This window comes from Plecotus auritus, assembly GCF_963455305.1.
Source record: "Plecotus auritus genome assembly, chromosome: 11".
NCBI lineage: Eukaryota > Metazoa > Chordata > Mammalia > Chiroptera > Vespertilionidae > Plecotus > Plecotus auritus.
In genome coordinates this window covers 11,921,306-11,949,068 of record NC_137777.1, presented here as the reverse complement: position 1 = coordinate 11,949,068, position 27,763 = coordinate 11,921,306, and the positions used below count along the sequence as shown (strand labels likewise).

Here is a 27,763-nt window from a genome sequence, read left to right as displayed (position 1 = left end):
GCCTGCCCACCACCTCCTGGTTCTCCCTTGCCAGCTGAACATGCCCACGTCACTTTCCCAGCCTCCCGTGCAGGCAAAACATACATATGTGACCCAGTCCTGGCTAATGGGACCTGAGAGGGACGGCGGCTGGGAGGATTCTGAAAAGGGTTTTCCTGTCCAATAAAAAGATGCATCAGAAGAAATGCCCACTTCCTTTCTAAATGTGGTCATGTTGGCAGGTGATGCCTGAGCTGCCACCATGAAAAGGGACAAGGCCAATCCCTTAGGGATGGTGGAGCAGGAAGATGGCAATGATGACATCATAGAACCATAGATAGCCACATTCCCCTGGAGATAACATGCTTGTTGTTGAAGCCACTGTTATTTGAATATTCGGTTCCTTGGATCCTAAAGCATCTCAACTGAACCATGAATAAAATCGCCACAAATTTGTGTGGTGTATAGAACATATTAAAAAGAGACATTATCAGCCCTAGCTGGTTTGGCTCAGTGGATAGAGCATTGGCCTGTGGACTCGAGGGTCCCAGGTTCAATTCTGGTCAAGGGCACATGCACGGGTTGTGGGCTCGGTCTCAGTAGGGGGTGTGCAGGAGGCAGCCAATTAATGATTCCCTCTCATCATTGATGTTTCTATCTCTCTCTCCCTCTCCCTTCCTCTCTGAAATCAATAAAAATATATCTTTTAAAAAAAGACACTCTCAGATATTTATCCTCCTATATAATAAAAGCCTAATATGCTAAGTGTCTGACCTTTCATTCGACCATCCTACCAGTTGCAATGACATGCACTAATCACCAGGGGGCAGATGTTCCAAACGGTAGGTTAGCTTGCTGCTAGGGTCCAGTGGATCAGGACTGGGCGAGACTGGCCAGACACACCCTGGAGCCCTCCCGAGGTCCTTCCCCGCCCCAATCAATCGTGTACTGGTGGGGTCCCTCGGCCTGGCCTGGGCCCTGTCACAATCCGGGACCCCTCGGGGGATGTTGGAGAGCCGGTTTCAGCCAGATCCTCACAGGCCAGGCCGAGGGACCCCACCAGTGCACAAACCTGTGCACTGGGCCTCTAGTTAGAAATGAATGGGCCTCTTAAAATTGGAAATATCTACCATATTAACTGCTCACTGAATATTTTGGGTGCTCAAGCAAGAAACCATACAACTTCTGAGACGACATATCTTTTCGTTCCTCTATCTGAAATTATTATTCCTCATTCTTCTCTCATTTGCACATTTCACCTAAAAATCACTGGAAACGCCCTCTTCTCTTGAAGGTCTCTCAGGAAGTCATGGCAGCCAATGCACATTGTATGAGAAGAATCTCAGCCTGGTGTAAACAACAAAAGATTTGCAAGTTCCAGAGCTTGGGGCAACAATATAGAATCACAAAATTCTCCGGGTGAGAGAAACCTGGCAGAGAGAAACCTTGGTAGTAACACCGCCCCGGCTGCATACAGGTAAACCCAGAACATCTGGTTAGAGCTCCCTAAGACCATTGACAACAATGATCTCCCAGCCTAAACTCTGACAGCAGCTGCTGGCAGCTCTTCAGCCAGTCCTCCTGGTTCCCTTTGAAGAGAACCCCACCGGGTCCCAAGCACAGGTTGGGGGCCTCCCGCTCCTCCTGGGGGTCCTTTCCTTCATCGCAGGAAGCCTCTGTCCAGGGTTGGCACCGAGATTTCAGCCATCCAACTTTCATCCTCGGGCAGCTTACAGTGACTTGGGGAACTCGTGACTTTCCCACGTGCAAACAATTTAAAAATACAAGTGAGAAGCACTGCTAAGAGACAGGGAGCTGAGCTGCCAGGTGAGACTGGTGAAGGTAGCTGCTTTGGTCAGCCTGTGTCTGCCTTCCTTCCCGTTCACCCCGCAAACACTGACTCAGCGCCCACCAGCAGGGCTGGGCGGGCATCTGGCGAGGGTCCCGTCGCCGCCCTGACAGGTGCGGACCCCCTTGCCGGCGTGGTGACCAGCCCGGGGTGGGGGGTGGGGGGTGGGGGGGAGTGGCCCGCGAGGACGCGGTGCCGGAGGCCAGAGGATGCGGAGCGGGCGGGGCTCCCCGCGGGAACCGGCGAGGGAGGGGGGGCGGGGCGGGCGGGGCGGCAGCGCACCTGCGGGGCGGGGGGCGGGGCGGGACCAGGTGGCCCCGAGCTCCCGCCCGGCCGGCAGCAGCAGGAAGCGGCCCGGGCGCGGCCTCGGCGGGCGCGCCTCCGGTTCGAGCCTCGCGGAGCAGCCCCGGGAGGCGGGAGCCCGACTCGGAGTGAGACCCCATGGCAGGCCCCGGGGGCACCGCCCTGGACGAGCTGTCCCGGAATTTCACGTACGGGGCGCTGGGGGCCGGCAACGGCTCCCTGTCGGGCGCCTGGTACCGCAGGAACCAGGTAAGGGCCGCCGCCCGCCGCCCGGTGCGCACCCGCGCGGGCCCCCTCCTCGGTGTCCTCCCGCCAACTCAGCAACACGCCCGCGGTCCACGTGGACCCGCCGAGCCGATGTTTGCACACGCTGACGTCACTGCCCCTCGAGTGGGAGAGCGGTCGGGGGCGGGGTACCCTCGGCGTCCACCCCTGGGAACCAGACATCCGGTCACCGGCATTGGGGCGCACAGATCTGTGGCTCTGAGCCCCGCACGTCCTTCCTGGGCCGCTGGGTCCAGAACAATCCACCTCTCCAGCCTGAATCTGCCTCTCCTCCCGGAAGGATTCTTGGGGTGTGGAGTGAATCCTCCTCCATCCGTATCCCCCCAGGATCGTGTCACAGTTAACAACAGGGACAGCCCCTTCTCAGAAGCAGGGGACCTCAGGAAGGGCCCCCGCGCAGGTGCCCCGAGTGCGCGCCCCGCGTGTGCGTTCCCAGAGCCTCTGCAGCTCTCGGTGCCCGCGGGAGCACCTAACTCTCAGGGGCACCTGCCTGGCTCTCCCCTTCTTTCTCACCGGCCCTTTGGGAAACACTGCCAGCCCAGACAGCACCAGTCTACGCCGCAGATAAACATTTAACAACAGCGAAGGGGCTTGGAGCTGCCCTTAACTTGGGGCTTGGCTTAAGGTCAGGAAAAGGGCCCCGCTCCGGCTGCTGTTATCCTCTCTAGGGGGGACAAGGACTGAGAGGGGGGATTGCAGGCCTCCTCCCCTGTTACTTTGTTCTGGTTCTTTAACAAATCCCTGGGCCCTTTTATTTTACAACCATGTAGTCATTTGTTGCTGTTGGTCTAAGCAGGGTTTTTTAACCAATAAACAAATGTCTAGGATCCTCTTATGCGTAAAAAGCGTTTCTGAAGGTCTGTTTCTGTAATGTTGAAATATCATTTTCAAAAATTTAACACAAGATTATTTCTATAAAGACCAAGTAAGCATGTTCACCGTAGCTTTCCACAGAGGGGAGAGCATTGCTTTAAGTCTTACCACAAAATACACTAAAACAGGAAAAATGGGGGCCCCAGAGCCTCTTGATTACTGTATGTAACCTGTCCCATGTCTCCTTCTACTCACAGGAGTTAGAAAATTGCTTTCTGTGGGAAGTTCTTTGAGTACATGTTATGCTAATGTAAAGTGCTTATGCGAGAAGCTCCTAATAAGAGTTTAGGAATGACTTTTTCTCTTTTGGTAAAGAAATTAGTGTTAAGACCTGTGAGCTACCATGGCATCATCCAAAACAGGAGAAACCATTGTTTTCACAGCGGAAGCCTCTGTCGTCATTAGTTTTCCTTTATTTAATGTTTCCTGGAATTCAAGACAGTCTTGGCTCTCTGACGCCTGAATCCAGATGACCATGTGACATCAATGTGAGGACTTGGTTTGCACCTCTTGACTTGCCTTTGACGATGTATTTATACAGGTTCGAAAGGCTATCCCCAAAATATGCTCATTGACATCACTCAGCTGGCATTTAAACTATAGCTGGTGTGAGGTCAGACCTTATCCACTTTTCCCATTATTGTGCAAATTTAGGCTGTCTTATAAGACTGTCATATTTCACCCTTTCAGTAATGGCATTTGTTTTTAAGCAAAAGTAAAAAATTGATTTCTTTATTCATTTGGCCAACATTTGATTGAATGCCTCTAGGGCTAACCAGGCCAATAAAAGTAAAATGGAGTTTAATTTTTCTTCTTCTTTTTTTTTTTTTGACCTAACTAAAAATAGAAGGCTGAAAATGAGGGTGGCTGAAGAAAAACAAAATGTGAAATAAAACTTTAGGGCTCCCACACTCAAAATTAGCCTTGGTTACTGGAAAGCCAGGGTTTAATCAGTTTTATCACAACTTAAATATTTGGACAGTGTCTGTTTACTGCGAGCCCAGCTCTCTGCGTCTCTCCAGTGATAACCATCCGATCTGATTGATTAACCTCACTCCTAGAAAAAGACCAACTCCCCTGGAACCATTTTCTGTGAGAGATGAATATGTAACAGTGGCCTCCTAGAATCAGTGTTGTCTCCGGGGAAGATGTGAGTGCTTTAAAGGAGGAACTCTCAAAGCAAGCAGAAAGTAGTGGGGGGGCAGGAAGTAGTAGTGGGGACTGTTTTGGGGGAGCCAGGGAAGTGAGGCCTGCCTATACAAGTGTGGATGCAGTAGAGTTCCACAAACATATTTTCTTTATGTCCGATCCACAAGTTTTCAGTATAAAAGGACAATGTTTCTAAAATGGTTATTGCACTCCGTTTTGTACAAAGCACTGTAAGGATATTCAACATACAGTAGTCTCCCTCCATCCCTTGGGGCTATGTTCCAGGACCCCCAGTGAACGCCTCAAACCACAGATAGTACCGAATCCTTTATATTCTGTTTTTTCCTACGCGTACATGCCTGTGATAAAGTTTAATTTACAAACGAAGCACAGTCAGAGATAATAACATAGCAAAATAGAACAATTGTACCAATACACTTTGGTGTTAAGAGTTATGTGATTGTGGTCACTTTCTCAAAATACTGTAACTATCTCTGACTTGAAATAAATGGCTTGGTGTCACAGGTTCGGGCAATCCCTTGCTGAAGTCTTCCTATGGCTCAGTGCTTTCAGGTGCAACACATTTCCATCAATTGAAACTTACATTGTCTCTTCCACCCACAAATGTGATTTCTTTTCCATCTGAACTGAGCACTTAAACTGTGGCCTTAGCTTTTGCAGTTTGAGGTGCAACCACAAAATAGCATGAGTTTATTTTTTTTAATATATTTTATTGATTTTTTTACAGAGAGGATGGGAGAGAGATAGAGAGTTAGAAACATTGATGAGAGAGAAACATCGATCAGCTGCCTCCTGCACACCCCCTTCTGGGGATGTGCCCGCAACCAAGGTACATGCCCTTGACCAGAATCGAAGCTGGGACTCTTCAGTCCGCAGGCCGATGCTATATCCACTGAGCCATACCGGTTAGGGCTAGTTAAGTAAAATAAGGGTGACATGAACACAAATGCTGTGATACTGCAACAGCTGATATGACAGCCAAGATGGTACAGGGTGACTACTGGGCAGGGAGTGTATACAGCATGGATACGTGGAACAAAGGGATGATCCGTGTCCCAGGTGCGATGGAGCCAGAAGGCCCGAGATATCATTGGGCTACTCAGAATGGCATGAAGCTTAAAACTTACGAATTATTTATTTCTGGAGTTTTCTATTTGATATTTTCAGACCACAGTTGATAGCTGGTAACTGAAACCACAAAAAAGCAAACCTGTGGATAAGGGGTGGGGAGGCTACTGTAATCTTCATACTCAAACCCTTCTTTCCAGGAATGTTATTAGGTGTTTGGGGAAGTGAGCTATGCAGGTAACTCCAAAACAAGGCCGTATGTGGTGCATGTCCTGTGAGTAAAATAAAGTCCTATGGAGATTCAGGGCAAGGTGGCTTTTAGCGGGGACCATCAGAGATGTTTTGTGGAGAGGTGGCATGTGAGCCGGACACTAAAGATGGACAGCATTTCACTGATGGGAGATACAGATGGTTGGCATTCCAAGAAAAGGAAAAGTCTGGGAACGAAGGAGCAGCCCACGTGGCCTGGGCATTTTGGTACCCGGAATAGCAGGCAGTGGCCATCCCGGTTGTAGTGGAAGACTAATTGTAAGGTGGAAATATAGTTTGGGGTCTTAGATATAGTCATGGATTGCCTTGCAGGACTGGTTAAGGGGTTTGGATTTTATCTTGTAGACAATAGGGAACCATTGAAGGTTGAGAAGGGCGTTTGAGAAAGCAAATTAAATAAAATAAATTTAAATTAGGGTTAGCAGGATGCAGAGGCCTCAAACTAGCCAACTGTGGACCCTTTCCAACCCATAGGTGTCTTGTTAGACCTACAGAGAGGTTTAGAAAATGTTTAATGCATTGCCAACCTTTAAAAATGAATGGACGATATATGAAGTTTCCATGATCTCTTTAAATATTAGACATTCTAGCAACACTTGGCCCTCTTTCCCACGTGGTAACTGTGAGCTGGAGCTGACAGTTTAGAACAGCTGTGCTCCCCACTTAAGCCCCTATCTCTGCTCTCATCCTTTAACCTATTGGCCCTATAGGCAATTTGCAACCAGTGTTAGAGACTGTTGTCTCTTCTTCGCTGTTGACTGGCTGAGTGTTCTTGGGCAAGTCACTCTGAGCTTCACTCTCTTTACCTGTAAAACTAGGTTTGAAATAGTTCTCCAGGCTCCAAATGCTAAACAGCCCTAGCCGGTTTGGTTCAGCGGGTAGAGCATCGGCCTGCAGACTGAAGGGTCCCGGGTTCGATTCTGGTCAAGGGCAGAAGCCTCAGTTGCAGGCTTGATCGCCAGCCCTGGTCAGGGTGCATGCAGGAGGCAACCAATCGAAGTGTCTCTCTCATCATTGATGTTTCTATCTCTCTCTCTCTCCCCTCCTCTCTGAAATCAATAGAAATATATTTTAAAAACTAAAATAAAAAAAAATTAATGCCAAATCAACAAGGTTTTAGAGGGGATAAAAGAATGTGGGAAATAATGTGAAGGAGGCGTTTTGCTACTGGTTCTTTAAGTTTATGCATAGCATATTGCTAAATATATAAATTCACAAGAACATTGTCAAAAGGTTCATTCTGCATAGGGTGAATGAAAATTCAGAATTTTTGATGTCCTTTATTTGAACTTTTGATTTTCAGTGACTTGAATTTTTAAAGTCAACACCTTTAAAGGAAAACTGATACAACTTGGCAGGGAAGAGGCAAAGCAAAGAGACTGACATTTGTTATGCATTTACTATGTGACACTTTATAGCTATTATCTCATTGGAGCCCCCAACAACCTCGTAAGGTACCTATTATCCTCACTGTTCATGTAGGAAACTTGTGTTAAATAACTTGCCTCAAGTTCTTACAGCAAGTAGGTTTAACTGCAAAGCTCTTTTTATTCTATGCCTGAAGGCCATTGCTTAGAAACTCCGGCTTGAAAAGAATGTGGTGGTGAGAGTAAATGGGAGGAGGGGGGAAGTGAATATGGCTTTTCACAGTGTTCTAAAAAAAAATGGCGTTGAGTTTCATATCGCCCCTTTATTGATTTTTCCTTCCCTCCATCTATCTCTTTTCTGCTGGTAGCTGCATCTTACTGTCTCTTAAAGAAAAGTGCCAAAACTTACAAATAGTCAAAGGGCCAGGTACAGGTTGCTGAACTTCTCCATTTTCTTCCCAAGAAAAATCCCTTTTTTGTTTGTTTGTTTGTTTTTAATGCATATTGATTTTTTTTTTTTTGCCTTCCTTATGTATACAACAAGCACATCCCCTTTACCAGCTATTCTGTGAGCTATGTGTGTAAGGCAGCAAGAAGAGGGAAGAAAGAAACAGATTACCTCAAAGCAACTCTGTCAGAGCGTTTGTGATAATAATGAGAATCCCGTGGTTCTTGTTAGAAGAACAGCGTTTTAATGCACGTGTGGATTTGGCAGACCAGGTGTTTGCATTTAAATCTACCTGCTATCCTCTTTATGGCTTGGTTCATATGAACTAGTATGAATATTGGCATGGATGCAATCAGAAAAATTCAGGCTATGGGCAACTTTGCCAGTTTATGGGTTTACAAGACTCAGTTTCCTCGTAAATCATGTTTACAAGAAAAACAAAGGGCGAGTATGAATGGAGAGAGAACCTGTAGGTTAAAATAGACCTAACCGTCCCATTTGTAATTTTTTTGAGGTAACTCCATACTGCTTCCCACAGTGGCTGCAGCAATCTGCATTCCCACCAACAGTGCACAAGGGTTCTCTAAGTGATTCCACTTCTGGGAATGTATCTGAAGAAACCTGAAACGCTAATTTAAAAGAATATACGTACCCCTATGATCATTGTAGTGTTATTTACAATAGCCAAGATTTGGAAGCAGTCCAAGTGCCCATCAGTAAATGAGTGGCTAAAAAAGTTGTGGTACATTTACAAATTGGACTACTACTCGGCCATAAAAAAAAGGAAATTTTACCTTTCATGATTGCATGAGTGAGAGTATTATAATACCTGGAGAGTATTATGCTAAGTGAAATAAGCCACTCAGAGAAAGACAAGTACCATATGATTTCACTTGTATGTGGAATCTAAAGAACAAAATAAACTAACAAACAAAATAGGAACAGACTCACAGATACAGAGAACAGACTGACAGCAGTCAGAGGGGTGTGGGTAGGGGGGCTGGCTGATAAAGGGGAAAGGATTAAGCAACAAACACCTCATCGACAGAAAACAGTATGGTGATTACCAGAGGGAAAGCGGGGTAGGAAGAGGTAGGAGAAGTAAAGGAGGGATAAATGGTGGTGGAAGGAAACTTGACTTGCGGTGGTGAACACACAATACAACATACAGATGATGGAGTATAGAATTGTACCCCTAAAACCTATATAATTTTATTAACCAATGTCACCCCAATAAATTCAATTTAAAAATAACTAAATAAAAAAATCCTATCTAATAAAAGAGTAATATACAAATTGACCACACCTCTGCCACACCCACAAGCCACGCCTACCAGCCAATCAGGAGCGAGTATGCAAATTAACCCAACCAAGATGGCTGCAGCCACAGAGAGAGCAGGAGGCTTGGGTTTCCCTGGCGATGGAGGAAGCCAAGCTTTCCGCCTGCCCTGGCCTGCCTTGGCCTCTGCTTAAGGCTACAAAGTTTCAATTATAGAAGATAAATAAATCCCAGATCCCAGGGCCTCTGCTTGGGTCTCCAGAGGGCATGGCCAGCCTGCAAACCACCACAGGCCCCTTTCCCAGGCCACCCCACGCCCCAAGGGAACCCCCACCCTGATCCGGGACACCCTTCAGGGCAAACCAGCCGGCCCCCACCTGTGCACCAGGCCTCTATCCTATCTAATAAAAGAATAATAGGCAAATTGACCATCACTCCAACACACAAGATGGCTGCCCCCATGTGGACACAAGATGGCTGCCACAAGATGGCCAGCAGGGGAGGGCAATTGGAAGGGACCAGGCCTGCAGGGAAGGGCAGTTGGGGGGGGACCCAGGCCTGCAGGGGAGGGTAGTAGGGGCAAACAGGCTGGCAGGGGAGCAGTTAGGCATCAGACTGGCAGGGGAGTGGTTAGGGGGTGATCAGGCTGGCAGGCAGAAGCGTTTAGGGGCAATCAGGAAGGCAGGAAGGTGAGCAGTTAGGAGCCAGCAGTCCTGGATTGTGAGAGGGATGTCCGACTGCCCGTTTAGGCCCTATCCACCAGGCCCGAACACCCCTCGATGGGTCCCAGATTGGAGAGGGTGCAGGCTGGGCTGAGGGACTCACACCGCCACCCACCCCGTGCACAAATTTTATGCACCGGGCCTCTAGTATATTATAAAATAAAACAAATGAAATAAAATAGACCTAACAGTTCAGTCAGATAAAAGACAACCTTCAATTGCAGTATTTCGGGATGAAGACTTGGGTGACAACTAAAAGGAAAAGCAAGGGAGTGATTGCCATAAAGTCAGGCCAGTGGTTCCTTTAAGGAAGGGAGGGGATGTGATGAGATGGGGCAAAGGGAGGGCCTTGGATGGATGCCCAATTTCTGTTTCTTGACCTGGATGGTGTGATAAGGGTGTTTGCCTTATAATAATTCATTTTATTCATCTATATCATTCTCCTTGCAGTTGTCGGTATCTATTCTACAATTTTAAAAAGTTTAAAAATAATGTTAGCCTTGCTATGACTGTTCAGCTCACACATTTTATCCAGATAGCATGGGAAATGCTATGCCATATTTATTTTATTTGCTTATGAGAATTTTTTAAATCCTTTCTTTTTTAAACGTTGGTGATTGTTCAAATTGGCGTTTGAGAGCTTACCATGGCAAGGATGACATTCCCCCGAGATACCCTTTTTGTTCTTGTCTCCTGCAATTTTAAAAGCTCAGTCTTTTTACTGGATGTGTTAGCAAGTTTCCTGATTTCTCCTCAGTGTAGCTTTCTTTATTGAAATTACAATGATAATAACACTACATACTATGGAGATGGTGTAGGAATAAAATAAGAGAATGTATGTCAAATACTTAGCAAAGTGCTCTGCATACAAAGAGCACTCAATAAGTGCTAGCTATTAGTAATAGATTGCAGTCCACCTAGATTATAAGAAATGTCATAAAATGTATAGTACTTCTAGTAATTAGTCTTTGGTCTTAGCTCATGACAAGTGGAAATAAGAGAAAATGTATCAGTGATTTGATGAGGTGTTGCTTTCTTTAATCTAAAATCACTGCTTTCTCTATACCTCACACCTTTCTCACTCCCTTTGATATTTGCCTCCCCTTCACTCTTCAGATGTATTCACATTCCAGAACACTTCCTAATTTTCTAATTGGAAAACTTTTCTTGAAGTACTAAAGCAAGGGTTCTTCACATGCCTTTTACCACTTTCCTGGTTTCTGGGTTGGGGATCTGGGAACAGCTGACAGATATTTTGGTGGCAGTAGTGGGATCACATCTTCAGACACCAACTGTAGTTTAGCCCACCAGTAGGACCAGCACCCCTAGCCTGGGAAGGTACATACAGTGTTAGTATTAAGACTTTGATACCATTTATTTTAGCTTGGGTTGTTTTTTCCCCTGAAAGTCCAACATTCCTCTGCGTGGAAGGGGGAGAGAGAGAGAGGAGAGAGAGAGAGAGAGAGAGAGAGAGAGAGAGAGAGAGAGAAGAGAGAAGAGAGAAGAGAGAAGAGAGGAGAGAGGAGAGAGAGAGGAGAGAGGAGAGAGGAGAGAGGAGAGAGGAGAGAGGAGAGAGGAGAGAGGAGAGAGGAGAGGAGAGAGAAAGAGAAACATCAGTGTGAGGGAGACACATCAATTGGTTGTTGCCTCCTGCACATGCTCTGACTAGGCCAGGGAATGAGCCTGCAACCCAGGTATGTGTCCTTAACTGAAATGGAAACCACAACCCTTTGGTGCACAGGCCAATGCTCTACCACTGAGCCACACCAGCCAGGGCCAGTTTATACCTTTTATAACCAGCCCCCTCCGCCCCTGTGTTCCCAGTCTAGCCTGAGTCATGAGAGTGTCATAATTGCCTGGTACTGGCAGCTAACGCTCCACTGCCCCTCCACGTAACTCTCATCATGTGCACACCTGTGAGACGTTTGCCTCCCCTTGTCACCTGCCCGGAACCTGGGTCACTCCCCGCATGGCTAACACATGTTTAGTTATGCACTCCGCACCTCACTGACGACTGTGTTTGTCCTGGCATGACTCCTCAGGGACCCGCCCTGGCCTTGGCAGGGCATAGAGCTCTGCCTAAAGTGAACGCCCTGCTGCCCGCCCACAGACACACTGGTGTCTTAAATCACCTTCTCTGCACCTCAGATGGTTTCTTCTTTCCATAACTAGGACCGCCGGCCTTCCTTCTTCAGCTTACAGTAGGAGTCCCTCTTTCTTCTGGCCTTTGTACTTGGCTTCCCTACCAAGAATGCTTTGTAACTTAAGAGGCTTAATTTGCAAGTCACAGAAAACCTAAAATTTGACACTAACTGGCTTAACTAATCAAAGAAATTAATCCACGTGGGTGACATAAAAGACCAGAAGAAATACGGGTTCATGTAAACCTTCGTGCAGAGGCTTTAACAGTTTCTCACTCTCCTCTTCACCTCTTGTTCCTCGGGGTTGTGGGTCCCCTGTGTAGTGGGCTTACTCTACCCTGCATTGTCCAGAAGAGAAAGCTCAACCGTCTCAACCGACTTGGGCGTTAGTCTGCCTAAACGAGGTTAGGTCCATGTCCTTTCCGGTACCGTCACCAAGGCTAGACTTCCCTAGGCCTACGGGGCTTGGTGTCCCCAAAGAACACGGGAACCTGGGGAAGGGCTGGAGGAAAGGGGTCCTGTGACCAAAAGAAAGAGATACTACGTGGCCCTAATGCAGAGCCCACCAGGTGGGCTTCATTCCTCCTCCTGTGGCGGAATGTCTTCTTGGGCAACTCTCAGGTTAACACCCCTCCCAGCTCACCGATGACCTCCCCTCTGTATCCTGTCTCGCAGGAGCAACCCCTGAAATGCAGCTCCGTATTTAGCCTTCCTTGTCTTTGTGAGGGGACATGAGCCATCACCTCCTTCAAAACATTTTTGCTAGCATCACCTCTAAGCAGTGACTTAAAAAAGAACTACTAGAAAGGCCTGTCTTTCCTACTGATGTCAAAGTCAAAGGGAATCAGCTGGCGAAGGCAGTGTCCCTGGCTCAGACCCTGTCTTGCCTCTATCTGACTAGCAATTTTTTACCATCAACAACCCCCTCTGTAGGAGGCAGGAATCTCCTAAGTCAAGAGATAGTGGATTTAGGAAAAAAGGCATGGTATGTGAGTGCAATGCTGCATTGAGTCCTGGAAGCCAATTAGCGTTGCCAATATCTCATTGAAGTCCAAGGAGAACCCTGTGAATTCTGGGGGTTCCTTATTTCTTTAGGCTCTGGACTTGCAGAGCTCTGATTGTCCCAGGGCTGTTCGGAAGATAAGTGCACTGTGTTCCCTTGTCACAGCCCACGTTAAGCTTGATCAGCTCATTGACAGTAAGGGCCTGGATGCAGCCAACATTCCACTTGATACAAATCATAAGCAGAGAGCCCTTCTCAACAGAGCAGTGTTGGGAAGTGATGTCAAAGAAATCAGAAAACATGGACTGTGTCCTCAAAATGTAGCTACATAATGTGGGAGAGAGAGAAAGAGAGAGGTGGAGGTGGGGTGTGGAGAATGCTTTAGAAATACTTGAAAAACAACATTTGAAGGACTGGTGTAACGCTGCCCTCTTGTACTACCTGATGGACGCTTTATGGTAAGCTTCCAGGACTGACAGGGTAGTACAGTTATGTAATTGTAAATAAGAGAGCCAAAGAAGAGGAGGAAATATTGTCATATGCCTTTGGATATGGCAGCCTGAGTCACAGCAGCAGAGAAACGTGTGGTTCTCTGTGACCACACATGTAGACCATTTTATTATTCTTAAGAAATACACTTGTAGACCCAAGTCATAATCACCACGGGTAAGTTCTATGGGTGTCATATGTAGGTTGGCCTTGGAGTGTGTTGGGATGTGGCTGCTGGATCAGTAGGATGTGAGAATTTAGCCAGGAATGGGGGGTTGGGGGTAAGAGGTATTATCTTGGCTATAAAGACTGGCCCTTTAGAGGCAATGCAGAGCCCACGTAACAATGCCCAAGCGGTGTAGGCAACTTGGAACTGGATCCCTGCCTTGCTGTCAGAAAGATCTGGCCTGGGGGGTAGGGAGGGCCATGGGAGTCTGGCAGTGGTCTATCAGTGATTGGCAATGACATGGTCCCGCCCCCATACTGAGGCAGAAACTCCCCGTGGCTGGGGCCTGACATGGACAATAGAGTTCAGTCTCCAGGGGAATGGATCTGGCAAAAATACAGCCAGAATTCAAGGCAGGCATTGCCTTCAGAGGGGACATGTACTGCAGAAACCCAGACAGGTGTGGGCAAAGACTGGCAACGAAGCCAGCTCTCAAGTTTCCAGCTTTAGGGTAGGAATCCTCTTCCAAACCCTGGGCTGGCCCTGCAGAAGGCAGCCTGCCATCTGCTTCTTTGGAAACAAAAGCTTACCGATTTTTAAAATGATGACAATGACCATGTTCTCACAAAATGTGAAACTCAGGGGAGCTTATATTGATCTGCATGCAAACAATGGCGTTCAGAATGTCTGTCCTTGTTTCAAAGATTCCCTTTCCATTATATGGGATTGATTTGTTTTGTAATAGAACCAAGTTTAAGACTTCCTTAACTGCCGTCTCACCTTTCTTGACTATGGTTGCTCTCCTTTTAACAAAGTGTTAAAAGCCCCCAAAGGATGTGTTATTAAATGTATTACTTTTCCCATAAATTTGTTCTGCTGAAACAAATTTCTCAATAGCAAAACCATAATGGCTCCTTAGTAAGCGTGGTAAGGCTTATCCTCAGTGGAGTTCAGTTTTTAAAAATAATGAATGTACAATTATGTAAGTAAATGTGTTCCAGAGTAAAAGAAAAAAATGTAATAGTTCTTAGTTGTATTGGAAGGGAATATGTTGGACTTTTCTACCTAGGTTTTAAAGTTTATTAAAAAAAAAAAATGGCATGGAACAGCAGCATCGATATGCTGTGTTATGTAACCCTGACCTTCTTTGCTGGCTTTAAATCACCAGATTTAGATTCAGTGCCATGAGGCATTCTCAGGAGAGAAAGGCAATAACCATACTGTTGTCTGTGTTTATGGGTTTGTGTGTGGGTGGGTGGGTATGTGTGTGTTTAACTCGCAGGCACAGACAACAGTATTGTGACTACCAAAGGGACAGGAAGTTGAGGAGGGTGAATATAAGGGAGAATAAATGGTGATGGAAGGAGATTTGCCTTGGGGTGATGGACACATAATACAACATACAGATGATGTGTTGTAGAATTGTACCCCTAAAACCTACACAATTTTATTCACTAATGCCACTCCAGTAAATTAAGTAAAAATAAAGGAGCCAACCACAAGAAGGACAGTGAAACAACAACAAACAAAGCAACAACACAGAGAGAACACCATTGAGGAGAAAATGCCTTAGAGTTTGACTGCAAAGTGGGAAGACAGAGCTGTCAGAGGATTAAAATCTTGCCTCCCTAGAAAGGGTTGAAAAACACTTGTCTCAAACTATTTCACCCGGGCACCATCATAGTAATTCACAGATGGATGCTGCTTGGAGCCTCTCAAAAGAAAGGGCTAGATTCCAGCCCCCTGAATATCTCCAGAGGAATGTCTTACGGCGCGAACTCCAGAGTCTGCAGGCAAAACTGTGAGCTCGCTGTTCCCTGTGCTGGAATGCTCTTCCCTCCCCTTCCTGTGGTGGCTACTTCCTGGTGCTCCTGACAGAGCTACATGCTGTCTTCCCGGAGGCCTTCTTGGCCACCCACCTCACACCCTCTCTGTCGTTACTGTATGTTCGTCTTCCAGTTTTTACCCGATGTATTTTCTTCTTTATTTGTTGCTGATCTGTCTCCGAGGAATGTAAACTACTTGAGAGCAGTCCGTCAAACGTGTTCTCTGCTGTGTATCCCCATGGTTGGAACTCACAGTTGTAGCAGGTACTCAATAACTATTTCTTGACTAGATGGATGGGTGGGTGGGTGGATGAACAAATAAATTATTTTACATAAATAAATATTTAAAAAAGAAAGGCAATAACCTTACAGCATACCATAAACTAGATAAATTAAAAATCTGTTTGCCCGGCCGGTGTTGCTCAGTGGTTGAGCAGTTGACCTTTGAACCAGAAGATCAGGAGGTCATGGTTCGATTCCCAGTCAGGGCGCATGCCTGGGTTGCGGGCTCAATCCTTACTGGGGGCCTGCAGGAGGCAGCCAGTCAGTGGTTCTCTCTCATCATTGATGTGTTTATCGCTCTCCCTCTTCCTCTCTGAAATCAATAAAACATATATGTATATATATTTTTAAATCTGTTCCTGACTGAAAGTTTTTCTTCTCCTTCACGTACAGGATTTTAGTTTTAACTCAGCTTGGGTTAGTGTTGCAGACAACTCAGTTACGTACAAGGGCAAGGAGATTATTGGTAAGGATAGTCCAACCCACTCAGTAATCTGAAAAGCATGGCGTATTTCAGGCTGTCGCCAAAGTTTGCTGCTGTGAACATGAATACTGTTCCTTCATGGCCCTGGTGTAATTAACTGTCTTCACTGCCCCTACCTGCTTCTCCTCTGAACTCCTGACGTAGCCTCCTCCTTCCGGGAATTGGTCTTCCTGATCCCTGTTCTTGCTTCCTGCTGGTCCATCCTCCACACTGCAGCCAGGAAGAGACTGACATACACATAGCTACATCTGTGCCATTTTATTTCTCAGGGCAAAAAAACACAGAGATGTAAATGTTTTGTGTTTTCAAAATTATTTTTTTAACAACTTTCTTAAAATATAATTCCCATCCCATACAATTCCTCATTTAAAGGGTACAATTCACTGGGTTTAGTATATTCACAGAGCTGTGCAGCCATCACCACAATAATTTGAGAACATTGTCATCACCTCAGAAAGAAACCCTCCACCCTTTACCTTAAACACCATGCCTCCCATCCTTCCCAACCATAGGCAACCACAAATCTGTTTTCTATCTCTATAGATTTGCCTGTTCTGGACCTTTCAAATAAATGGAATCGTAGGATATGTGGTCTTTGTGACTAGACTTTTTTTCACTTAGCATAAACTTCTCAAGGCTTACCTAGGCCCTAGCATACATCAGTGCTTCATTCCTTTTTGTTGCTAAAAGATATTCATTGTACGAATGTACTACATTTTGCTTGCTCATTAGGTGATGGACGTTTGAGTCATTTCTACTTTGGTCTATTATGAATAACTAGAGGCCTGGTGCACGGATTCATGCACCGGTGGGGTCCCTCAGCCTGGCCTGAGGGGATCAGGCCGAAACCGGCTCTCCGACATCCCCTGAGGGGTCCCAGATTGCGAGAGGGTGGTTCTCGGGTGACACACTCCGGAATCAGGCTCCCTTCTCTCTGGTTCCAGGTGCGTCACCCGAAAACCGCAGCTGCCAAGTCACAGCAGCTCGGCAGCTCCTGTGTTGAGCCTCCTGGTGGTCAGTGCATGTCATAGCTTCTGGTCGAAAGGTTGGCCTGTCGCTTAGGCTTTTATATGTATAGATGCCTGTATGAATGCTTGTTGTACAGGTTTTTGTGTTGACATATGTTTTCATTTCTCTGGGATATGTACCTAGGAGTGGAATTGCTGAGTCAAATGGAAAGTCCATGCTTAACTTTTTGAGGAACTGCCAGACTGTTTCCAAAGTGCTTTTACATTTTATGTTTCCATCAGCAGTGTTATAAGGTTCTGATTTATCTACATTCTTGCTAACACTAGTTATTATCTGGCTTTTTGTGTTAGCCATCTTACTTGGTGTCAAGCTGGTGTATCACTGTGGTTTTGATTTGCATTCTCTGATAGCTGATGATCTTGAACATCTTTTCATGTGCTTATAAGACATTTGTCTTCTTTATAGAAATGTTTATTCAGATCCTTTGCTCACTTTTATTTGGGTTGTCTTTTTAGTATTGAGTTGTAAGAGTTCTTTATATGTTCTAGATACAAGTCCCTTATTAGATATATGATTTACAAATATTTTCTACTATTTTATGGTGTGTTTTTTCACTTTCTTGATAGTGTTTTTTGAAATAAAATAGTTTTTAATATTGATGAGGTCCAAATATTTTCTCATTTGTTGCTTATATTTCTGATGTTTTATCAGTAAGAATCCATGGCCAAGTCCAAAGTCATGAAGATTTACTCCTATGTTTTCTCCTGAGATTTTTTTATAGTTTGGGCTCTGACATTTAGGTCTTTTGAGTTATTTTTTGTGCATGGTGTGAGATCAGCAGCTGTACCATTTTACATCCCCAGCAGCAAAGCACAGGGTTCCAATTTCTCCACACCCTTCCCAACACTTGTTATTTTCTTATTTTTTTTAGACATCCTAATGGGTGTGAAGTGATAGCTCATTGTGGTTTTGATCGGCATTTCCCTAATGATTAGTATTGTTGAGCATCTTTTCATGTGCTTGTGGGCCATTTTTATATTGTCTTATAAAAAATAGCTACTCAAGTCCTTTGCCCATTTTTAAATTGTTTATTTTGTTGTTGTTGAGTTATAGGAGTTCTTTATATATTCTGGATATCAATCTTTATCAGATATATGAGTTGTAAATATTTTCTCACACATGTGGGTTGCATCTTCATTCTGTTAAGAGTGTCCTTTGAGGAATGAAAGATTTTAATCTTGACGAAGTCCAGTTTATCTGTTTTTTTTCTCTTGTTGCCGTACTTTTGGTGTCATATCCAAGAAATAATTGCCAAATGCTGCTACCAATTTCTAAACACTTGCCCTGGTGGCATTTAAACTACTCAGTGAATGATTTAAGCAATTTTGAAGTTTATTTCTATTTATCATTTTACTTTTATAACTATGGGAGATTTTCATAATTTTTCATTCAATCCCAAACTTCATCTGAATCTTTATTTTCCTGATTGCTGCCAAATGCATTTAAGTGGAAATCAAAAACATGGAAATAGCCCATTGTATTATGATACAATTGTTCCCCATGAGGAATAGTGATCAAAATTATTGCCAACTGCCTCTATTAGGAAAAGAAAATTCTTAACTGATTAAAGACTATGGATATTATATATCAACTATTAAATGGGTTTTTAAGTTTTTTGCTTCATTTTTTTTAAATACTGAATTTCACTTCGGCTCCTATAAACTTCAAAGACATTTTGCATTCTGAAAAGGATTCCTTATGGTTGTAATGTTCATTTGAAATTCAAATAACTCCTTGGAAGTTGAAGCGAGGGGGACAATCCCTTAAATCATTACAATTTGTAATGCTAGAAGGTATTATACCTTTGTATTTAGATAGGAGCTGCTAATGCATCTTTTGAAGTCATCAAGTAATAGATGCACTATCTATAGTAAACATCTTGGGCAATGTGAAAGAAATAATTTTTTAACCTATATAGTTCTTGTTTTAAACCACTGTACATATGTCCAAGCAAGTTTTGTTCAAGCCCCTAATTTTGTACAGTAGATGACATCAAAGACCCAATAGAAGCCTGAGACATGGTTCTCTTTCCTCAGAGAATTCGCCGTCTATTTACAGAGCCTAATGATACACACGACAATATAAAAGAAGGACTAAGGGATGTTCACTGTTTAGAGTCTGAGAAAGTAAAGATGGGCTACTAATCCTAATAAAGTCATTATTCATGTTTCAAAGAACCCTCCCAAATGGCTGCCAAGTAAATATTTGCTGAATAAACAAATGAATGAATGTATCCGCCTAAATTTTTTTTTTTTTTTTTTTTTTTTTTTTTTGCTGTTTGGGGTGTTTGTTTTTTTAGTAAATATCTTGCAAGTACTATTTAGTGCACCATTTAAATAAAACATTTTCTTTTTCAGTTTCACCTTTTTGGAGTTTTGCTGGCTGTTTTAGGAAACTTGGTAATCAGCATTTCCCTAAATATTCAGGTAAGAGGAGCTTACTTTTCTAATTCTGAATTTTTCTAGCACATGACTTTGATGGGCCATGGGCACTTTTGCCTTCTTGGGTTCTTCCTCCATTAAAAATATTAAAATTATATTGTATGACCTCACCAATATAAAGAGAAATATAATCCAACTGGATTACAGTCGTGTTTTCTCTTCTTCTGATTTTAAAAGAAATACATGCTTTGGTGGTCCTCTTGATAGTATTGTATACCCTCGGCAAGGTGTGTAGGTGGCTTATGAATTTGTACCACACTTAGAAAGATATTCATAGCCTTGGCATAAGCTAAGATTTTCTTCAATGTTCTATGTTTTCTTCTAGTACTTTTATTATTGTCTTTACATTTTTTTAAGTAATCTAGAATTGTACATACTTCGCAATAAGGAAGTTCAGTTTTCATAAAATCAATAAGGAAATGGGGCTTTATTCAATGGCCAGTTTTTCAGGAATTTATATGTTTAAAATACAGAGAAATACTCAGGCCAGATATAAGTAAGACTCCCCCAACCTAACCCCCTGCTACCAAAGCATTCTGCCATGGCGTGTTCATTGTGATCGCTACTTAGACTTATAAATTGAATCTCTTTTCAAAAGGTTTTTCTTTAGTAATTTATTAACTTCATTTCAATTATGTTTATTTTGGCATCTGGACTTTTCGATATTCTGAAATAAGTGTTTTGGAGCAAAGGATTTACCACCAGAACACAGGTGTCATGAAAACCACCACTAAATCAAAACCAAAATGGGAAAGGAAAAGGCTCATCAACATCATGGTCATTGGACATGTAGGTTGCGGCAAGTCTACACTACCGACCATCTGCTCAGGTGTGATGGGACTGACAGAAGAACCATCAAAAATTTGAGAAGGAGGCTGTTGAGGTGGGGAAGGGCTCCTTCCAGTATGCCCGGGTCTTGGAGAAGCTGAAAGCTGAAACACGAACATGGTATCGCTACTGATATCTCCCTGTGGAAATTTGAGAACAGTAAGTATTATGGGACCATCACTGATGCCCCAGGACACAGAGACTTCATTAAAAAACATGATTACAGGCACATCTCAGGCTGACTGTACTGTCCTGACTGTTGCCCCTGGTGTAGGTGAATTTGAAGCAGGCATCTCCAAGAATGGGCAGACCTCTGAGCATACTCTCCTGGGTGTGACCCAGCTGGTTGTTGATGTTAACAAAATGGATTCCACTAAGCTGCCCTGTGGCCAGAAGAAATAGGAGAAAATTATTAAAGAAGTCAGCACCTACATTAGGAAAATTGGCTACAGACCTGACACAGTAGCATTTGTGCCAATTTCTGGTTGGAACGGTGACAACATGCTGGAGCCAAGTGCTAACATAACATGCCTTGATTCAAGGGATGGAAGGTCACCCGTAAAGCTGGCAATGCCAGCGGAACCATGCTGCTTGAAGCTCTGGATTGGATCCTGCCACCAACTGGCCCAACGGACAAGCCCTGGAGTCTGCCCCTCCAGGATGTCTACAAAATTGGTAGTACCGGTGCTGTCCCCGTGGGCCGAGTGGAGACTGGTGTTCTCAAATCCAGCATCATGGCCACCTGTGCTCCAGGCAGTGTTACAACTGAGGCAAAGTCTGTTGAGAAGCACCATGAAGCTTTGAATGAAGCTCTTCCTGAAGACAGGGAGGGCTTCAATGTCAAGAACGTGTCTGTCAAGGATGGCATTGTGGCTGGTGGCAACAAAGATGACCCACCCGTGGAAGCAGCTGGCTTCACAGCTCAGGTGATTATCCTGAACCATCCAGGCCAGATCCGTGCTGGCTAGGCACCGGTGCTGGATGGTCACACAGCTCACATTGCTTGCAAAATTTGCTGAGCTGAAGGAGAAGACTGATTGTCATTCTGGGGAAAAGCTGGAAGAGGGCCCAAAGATTTTGAAATCTGGTGATGCTGCCATCGTCAGTATGGCTCCTGGCAAGCTCGTGTGTGTGGAGAGCTTCTCTAACTATCCTCCTTTGGGCCATTTTGCTGTTCGTGACATGAGACAGACAGTTGCTGTGGGTGTCATCAAAGCAGTGGGCAAGAAGGCAGCTGGAGCTGGCAACACTCAGAAGCTAAATGCATGTCATCTCATACCTGCCACCCCCTTCTTAATCGGTGGTGGAGGACAGTCTCAGAACTGTTTGTCTCCACTGGCCATTTGGGTTTAATAGGAAAAGACTGGTGAACGATTCAGGCCTCGTAAAACCTTCAGAAGGAAAGGAGAATGTGCTGCGGGCCACTTGTATTATTTTTTTGTGTGTGGCAACTTTTAAATTACTAGTTTTTAAAATCAGTATTTTTTAAATGGGAAAAAAAGCTTGACCAAAAATCTGTCACAGAATTTTGAGACGCATTAAAACAAAGTTTAATGAGAACAAAAAATAATAAAATCAGTGTTTTGGTCGTGGACCAAAAAGTCACTTAACTCCTTCACATACACCTCAACTTTTGATAGTACTGATGCTTATTTTACAGAGTTGTTATGAGAATGAAGCAACATTCATATGTGAGAAGACCCTTTGAACTATAAAATGCTACATCAGTGTGAATCACTTCTGTTAACATGCTTGACACAAACACAAAAACATAATCATTGCTCTACAGTGATCCTGCCAAATAAATGTTAAAGCCACGAGGCAAATTTATAGGGCCAATATTTTTAAAACAAGTTTTAAATATCTTCTTATTTACATTCTGATTTACTTCTAGAAATATTCTCATCTTCAGTCGGCGCACCAAGAGCACGCAAGGCCGTTCTTCAGGAGCTTGCTGTGGTGGGGTGGGGCTCTCCTGATGGCCCTGGGAGAGGCAGGGAACTTCGCTGCCTACGGATTTGCCCCCATCACTCTCGTCGCTCCGTTAGGCTGTATGTCTGTTACAGGTGAGCCAATTTCCTATGTTTTGACAAATGGAAATTTTAAGGGATCAGAAAGTTGATGAAAAACACGCAACTTAACACACAGAAAGGAAGAAGGTCTATTTCCTGTCTTCTTAGCATGTTAACTTCAAACAATATACTACTCATTTCAGTTATCCACTGTCATGCTGCCACATTAACCATGAATAAACTTGCATTTGGTAGCTTGACCACCGTGCATAAAAGCCCAGTTCCCAGCCTGCGTCTTAATAAATTCACAGTAACAGCAAATGTTATGCTGTGCTTGTTAATTATTAATGAATCATCTCAAAGTATCTGGAATACAATTTATATTTCACTCATGTGTTAAACTGACATTTCATGTACTTAGACTCTTTGGTGCCTGATCTCAACTCCATAGGTTAGCATCCCTTTTACATTAAAAATTAAATATTAGTTACGTTTAAAATTTATATGATTTTCTAAATGCATTTAGAAAAGAGAATGTGAGATGTTGCTAAAAGACTAAAAAAGGAGCAAAAATCACTGCTGAAAAGGAGAACAAATTCTCTAAACCTTGTTAAATCAATAAGATCTTTTTATTTTTACTCTCTATTTGCTGCTATGGAAACAGCATGTTTCTAAATTTCTGTGCATTTGGAAACCATTGAAATAGAAACAAGTTGATGGTTATTGTCTGGTAACAACTAGATCAAGCATAACATGTGCTTACATATCCCAGTTTTAGTATTTCTCCTAAGAAGTATAAAATAGTCTTAAAGAACGCATCGTTTAAACTGAAATAATGTGTGTTCATAGAGAATTTCATTCTGTTTAGCAAGTAGTTCCCCCTTCTTAATCATTTAAAATATTTAAATACATTTATGTTACATGATCATAGAACATGTAGCAAAGACCACTTTTTTTAATTTCTAGAAATTGTTCAGTTAAAATCGCCATGCTGTTATTACTCTGAATAAGCTCACAATTTATGTAATTCTTTATCATTTTTAACATCCTGATAAAGGGAGCAACTTGGGTATATCTTCTGTTTAGTATACATGCCATGTACACGGACATCCTAGATTTTATTTTCAAAATCTGAGAAATAACATACAAGATCTAGTTATATTGTCAACGTGGGACTTCAGGCCCCAATTCCCCAATTGTTCGGAAAATGTTGTATTATTCTTCATGATGACTGTCTATTTAGAGCTGATCTTTAGTTTTGTTTCTTTTTCTGCTTTATCCTCAATTTCCATGAAATTGCTAAAGGAAAAAAGTGCCCAGGTATATCAAACAGTTACCGAGGGCAGGGCTGAAGGCACCAGATTGTACTGAAATTCTCCATTGATCGCCAGATACCCAGTTCTGGGAAATCATTTTTATGGGGAAAAAAATAAAAGAGAACTACTCTAACCAGCTGAAAGAAAGAGGGATATGGCTGGATTTATTGTTTAGACCCGAGACTTCCCAGGAATGAAATACAGCCAGGCCTCCTGGGACCTGAGGCGGAAATTCAGAAGTTGCCAGAAATCTAGGGCCCTCGTCGCAGATCTTCCGTGAAACTGCTTATTGCGGCATGACTTGCTCGGGGCTCTCATTAACCACAGGAAGCTTAAGGGGTCCCACCTTTCCCTCGCTGCCCTGTCCTCCCCAAGTCCCTGTGGGGCCAGCCTGCCCACCTCAAACTCTGAGTCCACTGCCTTGACCGATGGGCTTTGCTTCATGCTTCTCATCACTTTGTGTGTGTGATCTTAGCCCCAATTAATGGTTCACATTTAGAGCATTTTAGCAACTTCCCTCTCTGCCCATTTAAAACGATTCAAAGAAGTAAATTATGGCCGCAAACAAATCATTTCCTACTTTACAATCTTTGCAAATAGTCATATATTCTCAGAAGTAATATCCTCACATCACTCCTGAGCTCAATTTAGGTTACGATGAAGTGTTGTGGACGGGGTAGGGACTACTGGTGATGGAGAATTTTCCCCAGAACAACCCCTTACCATCCTGAGGTTCTTGATAAAGATTATGGAAACTCGAGAGAATTTGAAGCGAAGGGGAAAGTATTTTTCAGGCAGACGTAGCTTATGGCTGTGTTTGCAGATAAGGCAGCAGAGTGTCCACACTTCTTTGCTCGAACGTTTTCCCCTTATTATTCCTTGGGAGCTTCAGCGAAGAAATCAAATCTCCCTTTGAATTAAGAAAAAATGATAATGTCTGTTGCAATGTTGCACGGAGATTGCATATTCTTTTCTGGCCTCTTTTTCTTCCACTGCTTTATAAATTTTAAAAAAAGAAATTAAAATCTAGGATACAGTAGAGAGTTTAGCTCTTAAGTCCAAGTGAAGGGTCCCGTCTGCCCTCTTCCTCCTGCTGGTCTGCTCCTTCCGGCCCTCTGTGCTCCGTGACCCCATGTGCAGTCTCACCACACACGGGTGCGCACGTGTCGGACCTGCTGCTCTTAGTCATCAGAGCTCCTGCTCCCTCTGTACGCTGCAATCGAGCAGGCTTTTTTTTTTTTTTTAATTAGGACTAGTATGGAAGAAGCACTATGGTCACATTATGGATATTTCCACTCGCACTCTCTCCACGTTACCGCCTCAAACCATCTTCATTTCTGTGCTTCCTGGCCCTCTGCCTGTGTCCTGCTGACGAGTTCACCTGAGACAGCGTTTCACAAGGAGCGTTACGGTGCTCTCATGGGTGTTGTTCTAAGGGACAAAGAATTCCCCAGTCAAGCACGTTTCTGACTTTCAGTTACGCAGGTGTCGTCCGGGTGGGGTCCCGGGGCCTGGGATGGGTCCAGGCGCAGGGTCAGTCTTCCAAAGGCGGAGGCAGTGGGCCAGGTTTCCCAAACCTGTCCGTCACAAGATGCTTTTCTGCGAAGCATCTCTACAAACAACAGTTCTGCTGAGGACCCTCGGGGAGTTCTGAAGACAATGCTCACAGCGGTCCCAGCATCGGGACTCGGCCGGGATGGGCGACTCACCCGAGCGGACAGAGGGGTCGGATGACGGGAAGTGGTCCTGGTGTGTAGGCAGATCGGCAGATCGGAGCGCCGGGCCTGGGTCCTGATTTTTGGGAGAGAGAGTCGGAGCCCTCGTATCCTGGTGTCACCTTGTGCTTTTACCCTACTTTTCTCACTAAAGGCCTCTGTCAGTGAAGAATAGGCCCAAGTGCTTATTCTGCCAGAAAGGTTGGTTAATTTTAGGACTTATGTTTGTGTTTCCATAATTAAGAAAGCTTAATGGGTAGTTTTTTCACTTTCATCTAGACGCAGGGGTCCTCAAACTTTTTAAACAGGGGGCCAGTTCACTGTCCCTCAGACGGTTGGAGGGCCGGACTATAGTTTAAAAAAAACTATGAACAAATTCCTATGCGCACTGCGGGCCCGGGACGAGTCGGCTGCTAAGCAGGACAGGCAGCGGCACCCGGTGGGCTGGATAAATGTCCTCGGCGGGCCGCATGTGGCCCGTGGGCCGTAGTTTTAGGGCCCCTGATAGAGCTTCGGCTGGGTGCTTCCCCAATAAGCCAGGGCAGTAGAATGGTCAGGAGCACAAGCTCTCGGGCCACACTGAGGTTCAAATCTCAGTCCTGCCCCTGGAAAGCTCTGTGACCTCGGGCAAGGTGTTTAAACGGGTTTATGCCTCAATTTCTAATCTGTAAAATGGGGGTAAAGAGAGTGCTCACCCCAGTCAGAGAAAGACAAGTATCACATGATCTCACTCATAGGTGGAATCTGATGAACAAAATAGATTCAGAGACATAGAAGCATGGAACAGACTGTGGAATCTTAGAGGGAAGGTGGGGGTGGGTGGGTGGGTGGGGAGAGATTAAAGAATGTATATGCATCTATACATAATCCAGGGGCACAGACAATAGTGTGGTAGGCGAGGTGCTGTGTGGAGGAGGTTAATGGGGTGGGGAGTGGGAGAGGGACATCTGTAATCCTTTCAACAATAAAGATAATTGTTTTTTAAAAAGAAAAAGTGCTTGCCTCAGAAGTGGTCACAGGAGGAATCGAGTAACCCCCTGAGAACAGAGCTAGCTGTGCAGTAAGCACAGCGTCTGCCTCAGCGACAGCACTCGCCGCTGTGCCTCCTCCACACCACATAGAAACGAAGCTCCCAATTCCCTACGACGGAGTTGCCTCCAGGCCCCCATAGGTGGCCAATGGTTACATTTTCTAAAGTGGATGAACCAGTTCGAGAAAAGCTTTTCGTTCTTACCCACGCAGTGGTTTAACTGTCAGGGAGCTGAGCAGTCGGATCTTCCCGGCTCCTCTGTTGGGCCATTAAGCAGTAATTACCCTTGGACTCCTCCACACATTCCCTACCACAGCAAGTTGGGAAATACGAGCACTTCCAGTTAACCTACCAAGACAAAATGCGTCTAGAAACCAGACCCAGGAGTTTGTCAGAGGACAAGTGGTAACAGCCGGAGATGTGTGTGCAACTCCGTCTTCTTGCTAATCTCACTTTACAGCACTTTCTTCGCTCACTAACTAACTTCAGAGAGGCTGAAGGGCGGAGTTTTTCAGGTCTAACTGCAATTTAAGAATGTGTTTTCTGCCCGGCTGGTGGGGCTCAGTGGTTGAGTGTCGACCTATGAACCAGGAGGTCACGGTTCAATGCCCGGTCAGGGTACATGCCCAGGTTTTGGCTCAGTCCCCAAGAGGGGGCATGCAGGAGGCTGCCCATCAATGATTCTCTCTCATCATTGATGTTTCTACTGCTCTCTCCCTCCCTCTCTGAAATCAATAAAAATATATTTTTTAAAGAATAGTTTCTGAAGAACTATTTACTATACTAAAACTTAGTAAAAAGAGGTAAGTGGATAGCTGTTGAACTTGTTCTAAAAATTTAAACTTCTGCTTTCCTGCCTGTCCCAGGACACCCTCCCCCTCAGCAGGCCTCTCCTGGCTCCCAGACCAAATGCAGCAGGAGTGGTCTCCGCTCCCTTCCCACCCTCTGTGGGTCCTCTCAGCCACGTAGTGCCTTTCTGTGAGTTAGCAAAAGGCAGCCTTTCTCACGGTACTTTGTCTGTCTGCAAATCGGAATACACTGATTTTATTAAAGCAGGGCACTCTGGTGCCATCTGTCCGAAAGTTGTCCCGGGGAATATACAAATCAGCAGAATCTGAGATGTGGGTGGCGCCTCCTCAGATGCACTGTCTGTGCTCTGCACAACCTGCTCAGCGGCCCCGGCCGGTCCTGACCTTGCCCCTCCCCTTTGGCAAGTCTCATCGTGCTCTCAGGGACTTGTTTCATGTCCGTCCTGGCCGTCCACCTGAGAGACCCAGGAGACTGTGACTGTGTGCGTCTGGTTGCCTGCCGTGGGCTCTTTCTAGAAGGGGGGCGCGGGGGAATCACACAGTACAGCCTCGGGGAATTGGTTTGAAACGGAATTGTGA

General features: G+C 44.7%; 1 protein-coding gene across 1 annotated transcript in view; it reads left to right on the top strand.

Moving 5' to 3' along the window:
• Window positions 1–2,269: 2,269 nt before the first annotated feature.
• Window positions 2,270–27,763, top strand: part of NIPAL2 (NIPA like domain containing 2) — a gene marked incomplete at its 5' end in the record, with an annotated part of 66,291 nt that continues 40,797 nt past the window's right edge. The window contains 3 exons of the mRNA XM_080646488.1: window positions 2,270–2,380; window positions 19,391–19,459; window positions 22,197–22,368. Of these exons, the coding sequence (XP_080502614.1) occupies window positions 2,270–2,380; window positions 19,391–19,459; window positions 22,197–22,368 (352 nt within the window). The remainder of the gene's footprint in view (window positions 2,381–19,390; window positions 19,460–22,196; window positions 22,369–27,763) is intronic.